Raw genomic sequence first — 20631 nt, 5'->3', positions numbered from 1 at the left:
TTTTTTTTTTTTTTTTTTTTTTGCAAGTGTGAGCAAAATAATTGCTTTCATGGTCTCAAGTTTAACTGTTAAGTAATTGGGCTCACTGCTCTGTAGTTTTACCCCGTTTGTCTCAATTGAAGCTCCTACATTTACTAGCCAGGGAGCAAAGGCATCAGACTGCTGCTGGAGATTGGAGTGTTGCCAGCACAGCTTCAAAGGGACATCTGCAGCAGTGGGAACCTTAGATGCTGTGCCTGCCTCCTTTAACTAGAAATCCACAGTAGCATACAGGAAACCCCCTTGGGAGGAGCATAAGCAGCTGTACCTTTCTTGTAGCCTCTGAGAGTGGACTTCAGGAAATGATCCATTCTTGGGTATCTACTTAGGATTTACTAGTTTTTCTTCCTTTAAGTAGTATGATGGTAAGACCATGAATACAATCAAACTGATTTTAAAAAAGATGGTGGTTCTAAATCATATATGTAAGCACAATTCCATTTGCAGTAGGTATAAACTGCATCCAGGATACTCAGGCCCTGATTGCCTTTGAAGTTAGTGGGATTTTTACACAGGTATGTGCACCCAGCATGCAGAAACTCTCTCCAGGATCTGCGGAATAGGTAGTTGAGTAACGTCAACCAAACAAACGGTCCCACAAACTTTGTTAATAACACCCAAATGTCCTAGATAAGATTTGGACCCCAGTGTGCTGCACAGATGCACTGAGCCCCTGCATGGAAGAGCTTATGGTCTATAACTCAGTGGTACTTTAACTTTTTTTTTAGGTTTAAGGCACCCCTCTATATCTTTTTTTTTTTATATGTATAATGTATTCTTTCTCCTGACCGTAATTTACAGTAAATGGGTAACTATGAATAGTCAAACAGTGTGCATGCTCATGGCCTTCTGATGACAAGATGGTAGAGGCTGAAATGAAGTGATTTGTACTGCTGTCAGAACCATGGTAAAAGAAGAGGGCATATGCAGCCTTAATGAAGATAAAATTTACCCCAGTGCACACAATCTATATACAACAGAAGAAATCCTTCACTTCCAACCTCTACTTTCTTCTCTCCAGAAACCTCAGGGCTTATGCAAGGAGCCAAAGCAATATATGTATAGAACCATAGAAAAGTAGGGTTGGAAGAGACCACAGGAAGTCACCTAGTCCAACCCCCTGCTTAAAGCAGGACCATCCTCACCTAGATCCAGTTATCAGTTATGTATCTTTGCAGTAGGTCCTGACTTGGCAACTGAAACATCAGCTACATGGGGTGGATAGGGCAGTGCAGTGTAGTCACCGCCAAACCTAGAGGGGTCAAGTTGTCAAGGTTCATTCAATCATTTGGCTTCTAAGACTGCCAGTAGGATGCATCTGTTTTTGTAGTCTCATGATGTGCAGATATGCCTTCTGGAAACTGCACTGTAACAATCTGTCTTCTGTGTAGTTAAATATAACTTTATTTGCAAAACACCACTTATTTTATTTTTATATATTTTTAATATATTTATATACATATATAAAACTTAAACAGTTTTATTTTGGAGATGGGAGTCTTTGTAGAGTCATCTACCTGTTAATTATTTTTATGTGGTTAATTTGCAGTGGTTATGACTTCGGCTATCTAATCAAGATCCTCACAAACTCCAATTTACCTGAAGAAGAGCTAGACTTTTTTGAGATACTCCGGTTGTTTTTCCCTGTTATCTACGATGTGAAATATCTCATGAAGAGCTGCAAAAATCTAAAGGTAAACCATTTGATTTGTGCTTCAAAACCAGTGTTCTAGGAGGGCAATTTTCTACAAAAATAAAATAAACTTTTTGCTACCTTGTCCTGCAGTGAGCTCTGCCTTGATGGTATTACTCTCCAACCATCGTTCTGATTTACTGAATTTTGATCATTTGATGGTAAAGTTACTGCTAGAATGTAAGAGGCAGGTGGAAGCATCCACTTCAAGTCTTGTAGCTTCTTGCTATTTAAAAATAACAAACCAATCCCATGTTAGTGGCAGTGCCATAAACAGTGCTGTTCACAATAGAACTGTATTAGGAAGTAATCCCTCACCATTCATTTATCAGACTGTGAGAGCTGAACTTCATCTCCAGAAGCTTTAGCATCTTTCCTCACTGCTTAGTTTACTATAGGGCTGCAGTTGTTCTAGCTAGAAGCAAGATGCAGTGATGGCTATGGCAGTGCAAAAGTGCTTCATGAAAAGGAAGAATGTGGTGGGAGCATCAGGTGGTTCTGTAGGTGAAGCTTAGCAGCAGCCTAGGCTCAGGGGCAACTCTTGACTTCTAGAAAAGATAAAGTGTAGGAACTCACTTCTTCAAGCCAGTTAGGCTACTAATTTCCTTGTTCTATTAGGCATAAGATTTGGAGAAGATTTTATTGGCTGGGAGAATGAATATGAAATAGGAATGGATGCATGAAGGCAAAGACAGCGAGGTAAAAATATGCCACTGGTTTATTACAGCTGTTCTGGCTAAAGAAGCCCATGTGCCTGGTTTGGTGATGAAATGAAAAGTATGCAACTGATGTGAGGCTGTCAGACTCACGGAAGGCAATACACGGGAACATGGGCTGACTGAATGAGAGCCCAAATGAAAACCTGGACACTTGACTGACTATAGTACAACCAAATCCTGAATAAGGGAGAATTTGCCACGTTTTTTATTTCAAAATACTGAGCCAATGGTCTACACAATGCTGATGGATCTAAACTTTTTTTTTTGTCAATATCTAAATAGGACATGTAACTTTCAACCACTGTCCTTGTGATGACTAGGAAGAAAAGAGCACGATTTCCACCATCTCTGCTAATCAGTCTGACACTGAGAATGGGGAAAACCAATCCTTTTTCAGTTACAAACAAGCTGCCCTCATGTTGGTCAGGAGTTTGCATTCTGACGGCAACCTACACCAGTCTGGGAGATGGCTGGGTATTGAAGAATATTAGAGACGGTTACAGTTTTCCCCCTGTTCCCTCCCCCTGCTTGGGGCCAAGGGACAAATGAAGTAGATACAGAGCTGCAGAAGTATTTGAAAAAACAAATGAATAAAATGTCATCATGAGCAGAAAAGACACTTGTGCTGCTTTAACACTGGCTCTTTCTTTTGCCAGCCATTACCTGTGTACTTGACTTTATGGACTTGGGGGGCCGGGGTAACAAATTTCAGGATAATAAGGATTTTGGGGGGTGGGGAAAAGACTTGTCAATTGTTACACGGTTGAGTGTGTTCCTTATGACACTTGCATTTGAAGAACGTGATGTGCATTGTTTGGGAAGATCAAAGTGGCATTTTGTAAAAATATGGTGGAGTTTTCAGTCTTTAAGAATGGAGAACACTTCTCAAAGTTGGAAAAATAAGTCGGGTTTGGACTCCTACGATCAAATTCTGGGTACCTTGACCGGACCAGTAATGATAAGAGATGAGATATGGAGTACCCTGTCCCTTCAGGCATTACTGAAAGAATCTCATTACTTTCCACAGCAATGAAATGCTGCCAGTCATGTGGATTTGTATCAAACTGAGAACAACTGCTTGAAATGAAGCTAGTGAAGCAGTTAGTGTCTGAGTTTTCAGAAGTCAAATTGATTACTTTGTATACACAGTTGCCTAACTTCTGTGCATTTTCTTTTCAAGTCTTTATTAAACTTCAGTGAATTGAATGTCTCTGCAGTTGTTGTCTACTGACATGAACCAACTACTTCTTGTTCATTTTATTAGACACAATTCTTTATAAACTTGATGCTTCTTAAACCATTTTTTTTGTTTGCTTTGGGAACAGGAATAAGATTGTGTGAGTGCTGGCTGTAACCATTTTATGGAGCTCTCTCCTGGCAGGCTAGTCGGAACACTATTAGAAGAACAGAACAGCACTAATTCTTACTCCCTATCCTATATTTCTTTCTGTGTGAAGTGAAATGGTATACTTGTCATTGCAGCCAGACAGCCAATCCTGCCCCAAAGGGGAAGGAAGGCCCAGTAATTAGAGTAGGACTTGTTAAGCCAGGAATTAAACTTGGGTCCCCCAAGAGATGTCCTGTATGACTTCAAGTAAATTACGTTATCCCAGCTTCTCAAAGGTTTAGAATAGGGGAGTACCCAAACACCTTTAAACATATGGGGTAAATATTATTTCCCCATCTTGTGTGGTATTGAGGATCAATATGTGAATGACACAGCTGCTTAGGATGTTTCTGCAGACATTAGTAAGCTAGGGTGTGAATTTACAGTATGCTAGCTTCTCTGTACTAAGCGCCTTCCCATGGACACTTACAGTCCAATGAGGCTGACCACACAGACGGTTACTAGCTAGTGCACTATAAATTTTAATTTTTTTGCTTACACCAGAGAAATGGCCCTATAGAAATAAACCCTGAGACATTATGGTAATGAAGACCTGTACAGATAACATAGCTATATTGGACCATGTCTGAATTTTCTATAAGGGTGAGACTTGCCAAGTAACATGGCATGACTGGCAACTTGTAGCACTGTCTTGAAATTTAATATTTTCAGGTGAAATGCTTTATATAGACCTCTGGTTACTATTTTTTTTTTTTGATCTGGTGTCCAAAAGAGTGACCAAAAAGAGAGACTTTGTATCCCATTATTAGTCTCTGGGGATATGCGAAGTTTTCTCTTGCTTTTAACTGTTGTCATTTTGAGATGGACAGTTTTGGTCAATAGTTTAAAAATAGGTGGGTGTTTTTTAAGGATCTTTCTTGATGAATCTTGGGCACTATTCACAATCAAAGAGGGTGCCATCACTAGTAGTTCCTCGATTATTTTCACTTTCGCTGTATTCCAGACATTGTAGTCAGTAACTACTCCCTTTCTTTTGTAAATGGAATACATTCAAGGAAGTTTCTTTAATGGACCTTTGAGCCAAATTAGAATTGGTAGACAGTCATGTAGTTAACTGTATATGAAGAGGGAAGTAACCTTGTGCCTGCTGTCTTTAATTGGCCCTTTTTAGTTTAAAAGGACATGAGTTTTAAGGGGAACTACATTCTAATTAGGCTTGTTTGTGTAGTTGTTCTCATTCATACACTTTGAAAAGCTGAGAACATCTCTTTAGTTTCTCTCTTCCTACCCTTAGCTCCCATTTGCTTATTGAAGAGGAGAAGCTAAGTAACACTGAATTGACATACCACATTCAGATAGTGACAGAGGTCAAACTGACAGTCTCAAGCTAAACATGGGGGCGGGGGAAGCATTTTGAGGCTTCTTCCTAGTTGTAATTTTGTTGCCAGCGGAGAGAGAGATGGTTTAATACAGTCTACCTGCCTTTGCTTTATTCCTGAAGGTAACTTCTTTAAAAAAAAAAAAAAAAAAAAAAAGTGTAACTGATTTTTGTCATACAGAGTTGCTGATATCTCTTCAGGGTAGTTTATTGCACATGCTTATATAGTTATATGGATCCATTACACTGTAATTGTCTGCCCCAATAGATCAATTTGAGGAAGAACCTACTTATTTGTCTAGAGCAGAATTGATTTGTGACAACATTGCTTGCACTTGTAGTAGCCACTGTCTTGTGTGACATTTTAAATAAAAGCTGAATTGGTCAATAGCTGTTTTAGTGTTAATTATAACCAGAGGTCGCTAATCTTTCAGTGTCCCTGTCTCAGAGGGACCAGCTGTAGCTGGTTTCTCAATATACAATCCTTACTGATTTTTGCCTCTCCTTCCAAGTTCATACCCTCTCCACAATTGCTATAGAACCTAACTGTATGAAAAGGTGATATTAGGACACAACGAAGACGTAAAGATAAAAATACTCAGTTGAAGGCAGTGGTTGTAGCTGCTCAGTTAGATTCCCACCTTTTACTTTGTACATGTCTGCTCTTTGTTTTCTTTCCCCAGATGTAGGTTTTGCTTTTGAGTTCCAAATTTTGTCGTACTGCCTTTTGGTACTGACTTTTTCCATTTTATTTATTTATTTATTTATTTATTTATTTGTGCTGGTTTGCTTCCTCATCTGTCCTGGCATTCTCTGCAAATTTTAATTCATTTGAATTTCCACCAAAAATACACCTGGCAAAGATATGAGGCGTATGTTTAGTTGTCACAATCTGCTGGAAGCTAAGAGTTCTCCACAGAGTTATGCTTAACGGGAAGAAATATGCTTGAAGACTGAAGGGTGCTCTACAGGTTACCAGTGACGCACGCATGTGCTACAGTTTAAGAGTCCGTGGAGCAGTTCAGTTTAAGCCCTGTATCAACCTGCTGCATGGATAGTCAGTGTTTTAAAATTCATCCTTACTGCACGTGGGCTATTATATCCTTTTTGCATCTAGTAGCTTTCAACATGTGGCTTGAAAACCATCTTAAATAACAAGTTTAGTAAATTACTGCAATGATTGTTTATGCAAAGGCTGCCTTTGTATAGCTTTTAACATTTATTTAACCTGTTTACAAGGTAACTTATTTTGACTCCCCTTATGGCCATTAATAAAATGTTTAAGTTGAAGATTGCACACTTGCTCCCCCTCCCCCTTCATTTTCCAACTGTGCCACTTGGGTTCAGGGTGCTCTGATTCCTGAACCATACCTTTTTCCTGGACTCGATACTGCTTTAGATGCTTGTGGTACTTTGAAGTGTTGTGAGGGGAGTGCAGAACCCTGAGCTTAGGGTCTGTCAGGTAAGTGAAGAAAAATCTGTATTTTTAGATGAAAGCCAATTATTTGAAGACACATTAAAGCTCACATGTTCTTTTAATGATTTGGACTCTTAAATTGCTTGTTTTTAAAGCATTATTGTTCACCTTTTAAATTCTAACCCAAAAGAAAAGTTTGGAGTTAAACATTTCTATGTATGAATCTGTTTGTCCGCTGCATTAGTCCTTCTGGATGTTGTCAGTGTAACACTGCCATGCCAGTTTTTTGATTCTGAGTTGCTGGGGTGACGATGTCTATCGCTTCTCTAAGCCAGTCATTAGTGCTTTAAAGTGTCCTGTTGCTTGCACTGTTGTGCCAAGGGGTTGAGTTTGTTTTGTGCTGCTTTGATTTTAAACGTAGAAATAGCTGCTAAGTTAAATTGTCTGACCAGTTAAATTACCTGACTTTTTGTAATGCTGTTTCCTTTTTCAGGGTGGACTGCAAGAAGTTGCTGAGCAGCTAGAGCTGGAAAGGATAGGACCACAGCATCAGGCAGGATCTGATTCTTTACTCACAGGAATGGCCTTTTTCAAAATGAGAGAAGTAAGTGCACACATTGTGTTCTGCTGTAACTTGCTAGGACAAAAATAGTCTGCCCTAAGTTGCTATTATGCATTAGTAGGATGCACAAGTACCTTTCACCTCTTCAGGCAATGGAACGTCTACCAGTTTTTCCAGAGGGCAAACGAGTGTGTTTGTTTGTTTGTTTGTTTGTTTGTTTGTTTGTTTGTTTGTTTGTTTGTTTGTTTGTTTGTTTGTTTGTTTGTTTGTTTGTTTGTTTTAAAAACAGTGCCTGCTCAAGCAGAGTCAGTAGGCTCCCCTTCTTCCCCTGCCCCACATTAAATATGCTCCACCACCACCGTCTCCTCTTCTCTGCTTTCACATACTTATTTGCCTCCTGTCCTGTTGCTCCTTTCTGCCATTTGTGGGCCTCTCATCTTTAAGGCAGCTACTGTGGGGAGGGTGCGAGCTGCTTGAGTGAGCTACTGTTGATTGCAACCTGCTCCAGGAGTCTCCTGGTTGACTGTGACAGGTGTCCCTGGCTTCTCTTTTGGAGCTTCTGCTCACCCATCCTCCAGGTGTTGTACAATATGCCTGACAGAAGCCATGTGTAAAAATGGGCCCATCTACACTGGATGGTTTTATCAGCGTGCCAACTGCAAATATGTTAAATATTTAAGTTGCTGTCTGAGATGGTGCATTCCATTTCTGTTTGTCCTTTGCTCTAGTGTGATTCCTTGGGTAAACAAACCTGTCTGTCTCTAGTACCTGGGTTAACTTAAGCTTACAAACTTACCAAATATGAACCAGGTAAGCTTTTTTTTGTTTTGCTTTGTTTTGGTTTTTTTTTTTAATCATCAGGTTGGCTCCAGGGAGAAATTGCACATAAACAGGCTCCATTTTTAACAAGGGGACACGTATTCGAATGGAAGCTTAAGAAACTTCTCGAGTCAGTGGATCTCAACTCTGGCTTCGTGCCAGAAAATCTGGGTCCTATTTAATTCTCAAACAGGGGCAATCCTCCTCATTAGCAGGTCAAGCCAACCGATTTTTGAAGATTACTTGGATTGAGTTGGCCTGTTCCATACTGAGACATAACTTATGTAGTACATTCTGTGACATCAGCCAGTCCTTACTGCACATTACACTGTCTCCATGTGATTTGGCTTAAAGCTGTGATTGGCCTGCAGGGCCCAGACTAGAATTGCGGGATAGGACTATTCTTTTTATGATAAGATCTGAGCGGAGTATAGGCTGGTAATATTCAAGCTTTCCCACTGAGGTCTGCCCATTGTTGCTAAATTCATGTCTTCAAATTTCAAGTATGATCTTAAACAGTATAGAGACAATGGGAAAAGTAAATAACAGCCATATCTCATAGTTGTAATATTATACTTTGTCATGGCTTTTTGGGGGAAGGGAGAAGAGAAAACCTATTAAAATTCTCAGCATGGTCTCACTTTTAGCAACCTCTGTTTTTATTGCAAATTATAACTTGTCCTTCACCAGAGTTTTAGACCTCTGGAAAACATTGTGTGTTGTGATGGTAAAACTATAGAGATTTCCTTAAATAAAAGTTCCTACTGTGCAGTGACAATGATACTGTCCATAAATTTCTGGACAGCAATATCATGCACATAGGAAATGCTGCTCTAAACAAATCATTTTTGTGGGGAGAAAGGATGGATGGTTTCAGACGGTGCATTTTAACTCTTCTGCCTGTGTCCATCCTCTTCCTATTCTTTTCCATGTTGCCTGTTGTTGATTTCTTTTACGCACTGTTCTCTTGATACTTATTCCATATCCTTTCCTTATGTCCTCACCTTTTGGCTATCCTTGTAGATGCATCTGTTCTTTTATAGGATTTGATGGTCTATATCTCGTGTACTGTCTGGAAGTTGTCACAGCTAGTCCTTTGCTTTAAAGATGGAAATTGGAGCTGCCTTAAGTTCAAATTTGTGTTACTTGGGTTGGGGTGGGGGGGTATCCAGTAGGTGGAAAAAGAATAGTTCAGTCATACTTCTTTAACTACTGCTTTTCTGTTCTTAAACCCTTTGAGAGAGACACTATTTGCTCTGTAAAGACATTCTACAATGCTTCATTCTGTGATATCCCTGATGTCTCTGACTGGATTCTCAGACCTTGGTGATGTCTCGTAGCTGTGCATCTTGGAATGTCTTTGGGAAACCTAGATAGGTGCCCAGGGATTTGTGTGGAAAAGGGGAGTTTCTGAAATAGAATGTGTGCTTAAATACTATAGGGTTTTTTTGGCTCCTGTGGTATGTTCCCTTGTTAATTAATGCTTGTAAAAGTGCTACATTAGTATTTTCTTAATTCCATATTCATTTTAACTTTGCAGCTCACTTTCAGTCAAATTCCTTCAAAATAAGCTGACAAAGAAATGCATATTCCAGCCTTCCCCAAAACCTGCAATACAGTCTACAGTTAGCTTCAAGGACAAGCCACAGAAGAGTAATGGCACTGAATGTAGACTTAGTTTTAACTTTGGCTGGTGGATAAAAAAAACTCTTTAATCATACTTGCTCTGTATTTCAAGATGCACTCAGTACCTAACACCATACTGAGCAACATGTAGATTTTAGATCATTATGATAGAGGCCCTGCAGACTGCTGAGGAGAAGGCATGTAAAACTCACGTGCAAAGACACTTTTGTGAATGCAACTAACAAAAGTAAGCGGGCTATAATTCTTGAGGTAAAACAGGATTTTCAAGCGTTTGCAGTTCACTGCTTTGTCAGAAGAGGTATGTTGAGAGACCAGCTTATACTTCTCTTGATCTTTTTCATAAAAAGGAAGCATACTATATGTTCGCCTTTAGATGGCTAGGAAAATGATTGTATGTTGTTGCCTTAATTGTCTCTCTTGATTTTCATTTAGGCTTGATATATGAAAAATCAGACTTTTCAGTATTGATTTCTCTTTTTTGACTTCTCTTTAGATGTTCTTTGAAGATCACATTGATGATGCCAAATATTGTGGCCATTTGTATGGCCTTGGTTCTGGTTCATCGTATGTACAAAACGGCACGGGAAATGCATATGAAGAAGAAGCCAACAAACAGTCATGACATGAAATGGGAGACCATGTTTTTTGAGCTCCACATGCTTGTATATAGGTTTTATCTCTTGTTGATTCTCTTGGACAATAAGGCTTTTTCCCCTGTCTCACCACACTTTCTTTTCTGCCTTTCTGTATACTAAATCTGACTGTTCCTATGACAGACTTTTGATCTTGATATGTAGAATTTTCTGGGTTAAACTTGGCTTTGTACCCATTGTAGCCCATCTGTAAAGAAGCATGTATAGGTTCAGTGTGGCAGAGAGAAGGGGAAAACTAAATCATAATGAATTGTCTGGTAAACTTACCTAGTTGGTCTTAGTTTTGTTTTTTCCCTTTTCCCCAAATTAACAAGCACTGAATTAACTAACTCCCCCATTTTGTGTCTATCCCTTCCAGTATGCAGGAGTTTTAGCTATTCAAGATTGTGGACCATCAAATTTGCACTTTAGAGAGTGACTCTGACTCAGATCCTCTGTTTTATCTGAAGCTTTGGGGATTTTGCCCTCAGCTAGAAAAACAATAGTCTGCCACAATTTCCAAGTTCACACTGTATATGTTTGGTTTTTGAAGCCACAGAACACCACTCATTCACTGCATAACCTTTGTTCAAGCAAAACAAACTACTGAAATCTTACTAAACTGCTGTTATGTTACTGGTGTTCAGTCATCCAAGTACATCCTGCGCACATCCGCTTCTAATTGGCCTGCTGCTTTAAAACCGCTCTGTGATTGGATAGAAAACCAGCAAAGTGTTTAAAAACCAGCTTTACACCCTTCAGGGAAAAATCTTGTGTGATATTTGATTTTGTATTTGCCACTGAAAGTCTCTAAGGATATTGGAACTGCAGTAGTTCTGTAATGGCACACTTCCTGGATTCATTTCCTAGCTTTTATTCCAGTAATGTATACCTTTATATATTTTTATTTTATAAAGTCATATTTATTATGTACTTGATTTGAGAATTTTGCAAGTCAATTTAGTTAAAAGATAAAACCCAAAGACCTTGAAAAACTCAATTCTGAATTGAAATATTAAATCACAAGGAAGATAAATTGTGCTTTTGTAGTTGCTACAAAGACCGATGGTACAGATTTGTTGTAAAACAACAAAATATAAATAACTTAGATAATAAAGTTACCTGAGGAGTGTAATGCTAGTTTATTTTTGAGTATATCTTAGCAATATATTTTATATATATTGTTTTAAAGGACCGTAAAATACTTTTCTCTTAACCATGCATAGCATGTGTACAGAGCAGTTGTGAGGAAGACTTATTGAATAGCTAAATACTAACCTGAAATGATGGAATGCACGCCGTAGTGTGTGTGTGCGTGTGTGTGTTATCTACACTAAAATCAATATTAGCAAATCTCCAAATGTTTGCCAGATTGATCTGTTGACCTTGTAATTTAACATATTCTTCTTTCATTGAGTTACAATAATGTAACTGGGTGGTCCTTTTTAAAACAAAGAATTATTTGCATAACAGAGGGTATTTGTTTTTAAAGCTTTTGTAAATAAAGGCTTCGGAAATGTTTTCTTACATATCTACAGACTGGTGGTTTAATTGTAGAACTCTTACCGGAATGTATGTTGCAGCTAATTCAATTCCTGCATGCTTCCTGTTGTGCTAAGCCAGTGGTTATCAATCTTTTTAGACACACAGCCCCCCTGGCTAAACTTGAGGCACCCCTTGGAAAATGCCAGCTCTTCACTTTCACCCCCTTTTGCTCTATTTTTCTTTGGTCAAATAGTTTTTTCTGTTGCAAAGAACTCAAAGACCACAACTACAGACTTCCATTTGAAAACTCTAGGTTTATTTTGTGGATCATTTGTAAACTTAACGGTGCTAACACTGTGTGACAACCTTCTGAACTCCTGAAAGGATCTCAAGGTACCCCAGGGTGCCTTGGCACCCTGGCTGAGATTCACTGTGCTATGCAGGTTAATTCATGTTTCTAATGTCTGAAAGAGCATTTCAGTGGCTACCCAAGTGATTCCACCACTGGCTATTTCTGTCCATTCAGAATTTAACAGGGTTCTCTTTCTGTGCATCTCCACTTATTTCATTGGTACTAGCTTGGTTTGCAAGGGTAAAACTAGTATTTTAGTTTCCAGCTCCGAATTGGAGAAAAAACTACTAAGTGTTTAGATAATTTCCTATACAGATCAGTAGTATGCTGACCTTGTAGATTTAGGTGTGCTTTAAGACTTGCTGAAATCCTGTTTTAGGTGGAAGCCATTAATTTAAAACATTCTGGGGGTATGTAGTTACACTCTGAAGAAAATCCTTGGTGGGTTTTTTTAATGTATTTGATAGATTTTTGTTGTTTTGAAGAAATTTCTCAGTTTTGGATAAGGAATATATCTGAAGCTTTTGAAAATATCCCTTGGTTACTTATGCTGTTAGAAATGCCTGTGTGCGTCTCACCCTAAAACTCTCCAGTCACTGTGAAATTTTTATCATTGTGCTTTGATCTGTTCAGGTATTTAAAAGCTGACCACACGTTCCTTTTGCAAAGTTAACATGAAGGGTTTTGTTTCTATCAAGGAGTAATTTTACCAGAGGAGGAACAAAGTTTGTGAAAACAGATACTTTATTCTGCATAGCCTAGATGTTGTAAACTACAGTCTCTAAAAAGATGGCAAGAAGAAAATGACTCCTTGCTAACCATTGAAAATCTGAATGATCTGTTTCAAAGATGGAGCCAGTTAACAATGCTTTAGTGGCTAGAAATTGATAAACACTCCTGTAGTTGAGCTGGTTCAGCAGTTTAGACACGTGCCTCCTTTAAAGCCAAGAATTCTTTTTCGGCCTCAGATTTGCCTGCCAACCTGGGTAAATCTCTCAGTAGTTAAATATGCATACAGCAAAAGAAATGTGAAAGAATAGGATTCTTAATTGCTTGCCACATTTGATCCTTTGTCATCAGTTGCATTTTGGGTTCTGATCAGATGAGCCTAGCTCTGTATTAGGATGCATGTTATAATTAAGTAGGTGTAATGGTGGCTATAAAGGATCCACTACATGTTTAAGAAATCCAACGTGTGATGGTTGAGAACCAAATTGTTTCTTTGACTGTCCACACAGAATCTGTGTGTTTTTTCACGTGCCCAAGATTTGGATCATTTTGTTCAGCAAAATGTTGGGACAGTTCCTGGTAGCTTGGTGACCTTGCACACCACAACCAAGAGCAAAGCAGATCTAAAGATCCCTCTGTTCCTTAATAAAAATTAAGTTTATTAAACAAATGTTTCCCTTTTATGAACCTCCCCCCCCAATGTCTTGTGAGTCTTCTCTCCAGGACTAACCAAGATTGTCTCCACTTCCTCCCTTACAAAGCATCTAATATTTGTTTGACCAGCACAGCTTAGGCCTGTCCAGAAGTCTAAGCTTCTGTCTTTTGGTCTTAATTCAGCATATTCCACTGGCTTCAGTGCCTTATCCTATATCATTTCGTAACACTCAACTTCAAAATGAGTATAGAGTCCTCTGTTATACTACAAATCTGTCTCCCTCTATAATAAAATGAAACCATTTGTAGCCAAAGGCAGGATCCTTTACCTTTTGTGTTTTGAATTTCTATTAAGGATTTAATGTCTGATACTTACCTCTTGCAACCTTTAATGTGACCATTTTCCATATTGTATTCCTGGAGCATTATACTCCACCTCACTAATTCCAGCATTTGACCTTTTTGTTCATTTGTAGCCAGAGAAGAAAGGACTAAGTAGTATAAGTCTTAGCTGGGACCTACTCCACCCCTGCAGCTCTTTCCAAGCCCCCTGCCTTGACGACCTTATCGGGCCACAGAACTTGGACCTGCCCCAGACCAGGGTAGTTCCTAGCCCTGCTCCATGCTGGCAGAGCCGGGCAGGGAACAGGCTTCCCAGCTCCTGCCAGCAGGGAGCTTCCAGCACCAACTCTGCAACTGCAGGGCCAGTGCTGGGAGATTCTTATCTCCCAGCCTGAGCTCCATGGTCATGTGGCTCAGGCTGGGAGACCCTTATCTCCCAGGGCCAGTGCCCCGCAGGGCTGGTGCTGGGAGAGCCTTATCTCCCAGCATGGGACCCAAAGTCACAGGGCTTAGGCTGGGAGATGAGGATCTCCCCGCATTGGCCCTGTGTGGAGCTAGCACTGGGAGATACGGGTCTTCTCCCCACTCCCCAATTGCAATGGCCAAGTGAGGGCTGGAAGATGAGGCCAGGGAACCATATGCTCACAGGCTACTGCCCCAGCACTACTGCACTTGCCTTTTGCTTTCTGTGTTCGGTGCTGCACAGCCCCCCTCCCCCCAATGGCTGGAAGCAGCAGCTGGAGGGAGGGGAAGCCCAGAGCTAACAGAGCAATGAATTCAAGCAGTCAGAGCAATAGGGGGAACAGCAGTTGAGCAGAAGCCTGGGTGGGGGCTGTAACTTAACCCCTGGTGGGCTTCATGAGTGACCTCTTAGACAGGCATGTGTTAGCATCTGGGCCTTAGAAGCTCCCTTATTCTTTCTATTCCTATGCCTTTGGCTGATGTCAAAGCATGAGTGAAATAGTTCAGTCCCTTTACAACCTTTAATGCTTTTGCTGAGCAGGCCAACTTCTGTTTTTTGGCATTAGAGAGTTGTTATTCCTCTGTGGACTGATGCCTATACTTGCTTAAATTATTGGAGAATGTAATCCCTGGCTTTATACAGCAAGGCAACTGATTTCCTCCCCACCTTCCCCGTCCCTGTATTTAAGATTATCCCATAACCCCTGTTGCAGGTATTTGACAATCATAAATAAGTTTCCTGCTGCATATTAAGAAATAGACTTTGTCAGGGGCTAGAGATCCAGCTGGGCCAAGAAAGTGAATGCCTGTCAGGGTCTGAAGCAGGCACAAGCCATCCTTTATTGACCACCTAGAGTAAGGCTTGCCACCCAAAATATGGCTAATTTGCCAGGTGGCAAGGTAACCAAGTAATCAGATGTTCCAATGATGGGTGTCATAAGCAAAACCTTGCCAAGCAAAGGCCCATCAAAAAGGGAGCTGGAGCAGAAGTGGAATAAATGGAATGCAGATTTTGATAGTGGATTTGGAGAGGGAGATTTCTCATTCAGGACTCCTATCTATTTCTATTTCCTGATTATGCAGGAAGAGTTGCTCAAAGAGAATGGGTGTGTGGCTGTAAGGCTCAGAAACTATGGGTGAGTATAGCCTGCCAGGTATATGCATAGTCCTTCAGTCCCTGACCCCTACCCACCCTGACTTTTGCTTGTTTTCTTTTACTCTGTCAGCACACAGCAGTTGGAGAAGGGGAAACATGTTTATCTCCATTTCTGTGATGCCATTCAGGGCTGTTGCGGTCAAATTCAGTCATGCTAGTAATAAAAATGCTGCTTCTGTGGGCAAGGGAAGGCTTCTAACAATGCCTGTGTGTAGTTATGCTGCTATGCTAGTGTTGCTAGACGCTGTTCCTTTTTCCTTTTGGTTCTTGTTCTGTGATCTTATTGCTTGGTGCTGTCTTGCCCACAAAAAGTCCCTACAGGACAGAGATGCTGACTTGTGAAATCTAGCTGTTCAGGTGAACTGTATTGGTTGTCAATGCACTGAGGGACAAAATGTGAGTGTTAATGAAATCAAGTTTTTTTTGTGGGGGGGCAGGAAATGAGGACTGGTAATGGCATGTGCGCTGGTAGCCTGCTGCACTTCACCTATTGCATTGTACAAGATAAATGTTATCTTCATAACCTGAGGATTAGCATGGTTTTGATATGACTGTGGCTCTTCTGTACCTCGGCCTACGAACAGTCTTCCACCCTCCATTGCCCTGCCCCCATGCATACCATTTCCAGGCAGTTGTAAATTTAGGCTCAAATATTTTCTTCTTTAGCAAATTTTCCTATATGCCTTAATATGATCCATATCAAAATGGCTAGGGAATAGTTATCTGATATGGAAACAGTGTACTTTTTGGTAGGGCAAGGTAGTGGGAAGAAGAGTGCGAGATGATACAGTGAAAAGTGCTGTTGGCTGCATTTGAACCGGTACCCTGCAGCCAAGGGCTTGTTTCCCTGAGCTAACCACTTTACTGAAATTGTACATGCAGCTACAGGTCTCTGTCCTTGTTTCCTTTTGTGATGCAGAAGTTGGGCACTGTTCATCAAAGTGTATGTGGGTTAAGAGTTGCTGAGTGTTGCCAAGGGGCTAGACTATCTAATATATAAAGTCTCTGTGGTGCCATTAGTACACAATAAGGGATTTATAATGTGACAGTTACTTTGGAATAATTCCCCAGGTACATGCTTTTAGTGTGCCCTAAGTGCAAGGCAACTTAATTGACTTTGGCAAAACAAAGCTCTGTCCAGAGGCTGTTCAGGTTTGCTCCATAATTTAAAAGCATATGGTTTTTTTTTATCTGCTTGTCTTATTAATACTTTTGTATGTCTCAGGAGCAGAGCTAGAACAGGGAAAGTAAAGGGGTGGGGATGTCAATGAGAGATCTCTAGCTTAAATTGCAGCATATGAAAGTTCAAACGCTGTCTCCTGCTGAACCATCCTGTGAAGGGAGTCTGTCTGCATGGTGGCTTATCAACATGCACAGCTTTCAGATGCTTGCTTCTGCAGTGCTGAGCAATTGGGATTACACCCTGCTGCCTCACTTCAGAGCCCTAACAATCAACCTTGTACTTCCTAAGACTAGCACTGAACCTAGGAATATTAAATTCCTCACCATCCTCCTTTAATCTCAACTACTACAGGTAAGTGTTAGGATCTTGAGGAGTCTGGTTCAAAAGATGCTGTTGACCCAGTGGTTCTTCCTCACTGCACATAACTTATTATTCCAGTTTGTTTCAAATTGACTTTATTCAGAAAACATCCCCCTACAACGGAGTTTATAACTACCCTAGTAAAACACGGCTTTTGATGTGCAACAGAACAATGTCAATTTTGCTCACTTGTCATACCATCAAGTTCGAAGGCAAGCCAGTGTTCATTGCTTAAATACTACACAGAAGGATGCTCGCTCATTTTCCATTGGAATAACTTAAATGATAGGCAGTAAAAGATGTCAATAGAGTGGTGTTAGAAAAGTCGTGATACTGTGACAAGAATCTGGAGGGCAGCACGGTCTAATGGAAATGGCACTGGACTGGGAGTCATGGGATTTGAGGTACTGCCAGCTGGGCTGCTGATCTGCTACATGGCCATAGTAAGCGTTCCATTTCTTTGTAAAGCCTTCATCTTATTCTAGATATGCAAGCTCATTAGGGGCAGGAAATCTCATCTTTCCCTTGCCCCAACTTAATTTTAGTCTTGCTCAGAGCACATCATACTGCTGAAGGTGTACAAGACAAACATTTTTGCAATTAGTGTCAGCACTGCTGACTTCAAAAGCCATAGGCTGTGCATCATGAGGCCAAAAATCTCTCTTCACTTCGGATTCTGAATTTGATTTCCATTGTGATGTGACCAGGCAGCAAAAAAACATACTAACATTTTAGTTTCATCTTTCAAGATTTTTGGAATAAATGGCTAATAACTGATGTAAATGACTTAAAAGATTTTATTTTTTCCAGCAGCAATTTTGCAAGATACAAAAATACATAATGCTGTTTACAGAGTACAAACAAAAGCAACAAGCTCCTCTAATCTTTGTGCAGTATCTGTTTATGTTTAGATTTGGTAATATGTATTTGGGTGTCTTGGAGCCATGCCCATTAAGGCATTACCTAAAATAATTCTGAAGCAGAGCTCTAAGTTGTGACTTCTGACAGCTGTTTGAGAGTTTAACTGATAGGACTAAAGAGCAGGAAACAATAACATAATGCCCGAGTGGTGAGGTGAAAGCATACCTGACCCTCCTGATACTGTTTTGCAACCTTGCTTCTTGCTCAAATGCAATTCTGAAGGAAGGTGAGAGCTTTTATTTTGTATGAAATTACTGTCATATCCTGTGAATGCTTCTAATACACAATAAGAAATTCTAGTAGTAAGTCAGTCATCCTCAAAACATACCTTTTTATATCCACTTTTTGGCAATCTAAACACCTGTAGACTCAGGCTCACTGAAGGACAAAGCAAGATTGTGGACCAGTCTGACCTTGGCTACAGCTGAGCCAGCATGAAGTAACTACACTGAAATCCTTAATTGGTCCATTGTTTCTGCCTTTCAACAACTCAGTATTGCTTCATTAATATCACTTCTTTAACCTACATCTTCAAAACACTTCTTCCGTCTCCCCTCCCCCTAGCTATTTCTTCAAGTAGTATCTGCAATACTCAACATATTTTCTTAAGGCAGTCGTTGTCCTGTAGAAGTTACCCTCCTGAATCGGACCTGTTTTAGGCTTCAAATGTAGGCCAAAGATAAACAAAAGGCTGCAATATGAGGAGGCTACTTCTTATCCCTTACTTATTTCTTCCTGTACAGAGTATATATGGCCAAGGAGGGGGAGGCTCTGCTTCTACAGCTTGCCTGTCTCTATGCTATGCTGCCATGTAAACATACCTAATACATGGTACAAGTAGTAGAGAACAAGTGAAAAATTAATCACCAGCCCAAGGGACTTAAGGTGCCCTACTCTCAGGCTTTCCTACTGTCAGCCGAATCACAGAGCATTACTGCTAATAAAAGACAGGAACTAAATACATCAACAGCTGAATGGAGGTTGTTCTTAACTCTTGTTTTCACTGAGCCAGTAACAGAGATTGGGATGTAATGAAGAATTTTGTACTGCAGTGTCTAACTTGTAGATCAAAAAACTCCAGTGTGGTAGATCAAAAAAACCCCAAAACTGCCTGTTGAGTTGAGAGTTGCTGGACCTAGTCAACAGAATACAATCTGCACAAGGGAGCTACGGTGTTCACAGATATTCTTTATATGAACCAAGTAAGGTGCTCACTGTGTCCTTGTAAAACATGATTACCACTGGATGAGGGAGGGCTCAGTGAGTGAAGCATTCATGGTTTCATTGCATCTCCACAGTCAAACAGGATACAAAACAGACTGCAGAAGCAGGGTACAAACTTTTCCCCCTGTGCCCCCAAACTGACTGCTATAACCAAAGTTTCTGCTCCTCTGTGATCTCTTTCTGTCCTTGTGAAGAAATTCCTTTGTGCACAGTGTCACAGCTTTTATGGGAGGTGATTAGGACTCCCTCAAAAAGGTAAGAGGTAGGCTCAAACCCCCTCCACTGAGCCTGTGGCTCATTTGCTGGATGAGTTTTCTCACCACTAGCCCACTACATAAGAGCTGGGCTCCTTCAGCTGTATTTAAGAAAGTGGCTGTAACTGCATTTTGCAAGAGGCCTGCTCTTGCTAGGTCAAACCCCTTCAGAGAATTTAGGCATTGTTCTGCTCAGTTTTGGGATCCCAATGAGGTTTTAGGCAGGAGATGGACACCTGTAAAAGCAGAATGGCAGGCACCTCAGGAACTTTCAGGTCAAACACTAAACTTTTTGTTTTTAAAGATCTAAGCAACTGTATAGCACAGGAGTTTGACAAATCTTTGTGACTGTAGTTTGGTGTCACTTGTACTCAAAATGTAATTTAAAATGCTTTTTCTTATACTCAGACACAAATTGCCAATGGGAAGAGATGATCGACTGTGCAATACATGCTAGTTATTGCACAGTTCCCTAGAATCAGCCCTGAAACACTGCCAACGTTGAAAAATCTGAACACTCTATCCATAAAGTAATTTTAATTACATCACTGAAAGACTTTTTTTTATTTGCTGGTAAATTATGGGCCATTTACTTCCATCAATGTTTGCCACACTGTAAAATGATTGCTGAAGTATTATTACAGAGTGAGGGTAAAACCTTTTTTGCATAAACTTTTGTTTTTAATGGTTCAAAGGCATGAGCTTTGAAGTAGGCTGTTGCCTACAAATGCTTATGCCTCTCTAAACCAGCTAGTCTCTAAGAGCTAGTCTCTTGGAGCCATGAGTGACTGGTGTCTCCTGAATCTGGGGTGGGGGGCACCTGTAGAAGCCACTGACCCTGTTGGGGGGGAGAGACACCAGCCCTACTGCCAGCATCAGTGTCGGCCATCGGGGGGGCACATGTACCCTCTACCAATTGCCTATGCTTGGAGCTGCTCAAATTAAAGTGCCTGGAGTGTCACATGTATCAGCGTTCCCATGCTGAAAAACAGTGGTGGAGGTGTTTTAACTAAGGCTCACTGAGCCCCCCCACTGCCATTTTTCAATGTGGGGACACTGATACATGTGATGCTGGAGTCTGCTCGACTGAGGTAATTACCATGCTCTAGCAGACTTGATTAACTGAGTCTGCTCCAGTGTGCAGAAATTACAGCATGTCGGAGCAGCCTCACTGCACGTATATAGGTGCCCTAAGATGCCATCCTGCCCTGCCTGACTTCAGACTAAACACAGCTAACCACCTCCCTTAATTTTA

At 40.5% G+C, this 20631-nt stretch overlaps 1 protein-coding gene across 2 annotated transcripts in view; it reads left to right on the top strand.

Annotated features, from left to right (window-relative positions):
* Positions 1–11785, top strand: part of CNOT7 (CCR4-NOT transcription complex subunit 7) — a 23669-nt gene extending 11884 nt beyond the window's left edge. For both annotated transcript variants that reach the window (XM_019526095.1, XM_019526094.1), the window contains exons 5-7: positions 1589–1733; positions 7088–7198; positions 10116–11785. In XM_019526095.1, the coding sequence (XP_019381640.1) occupies positions 1589–1733; positions 7088–7198; positions 10116–10244 (385 nt within the window). In that variant the 3' untranslated portion in view covers positions 10245–11785. The remainder of the gene's footprint in view (positions 1–1588; positions 1734–7087; positions 7199–10115) is intronic.
* Positions 11786–20631: the final 8846 nt, after the last annotated feature.

This window comes from Gavialis gangeticus, unplaced genomic scaffold (genome assembly GCF_001723915.1).
Source record: "Gavialis gangeticus isolate Ggan-Ray unplaced genomic scaffold, GavGan_comp1, whole genome shotgun sequence".
NCBI lineage: Eukaryota > Metazoa > Chordata > Crocodylia > Gavialidae > Gavialis > Gavialis gangeticus.
This window is presented reverse-complemented; position numbering and strand designations above follow the sequence as displayed.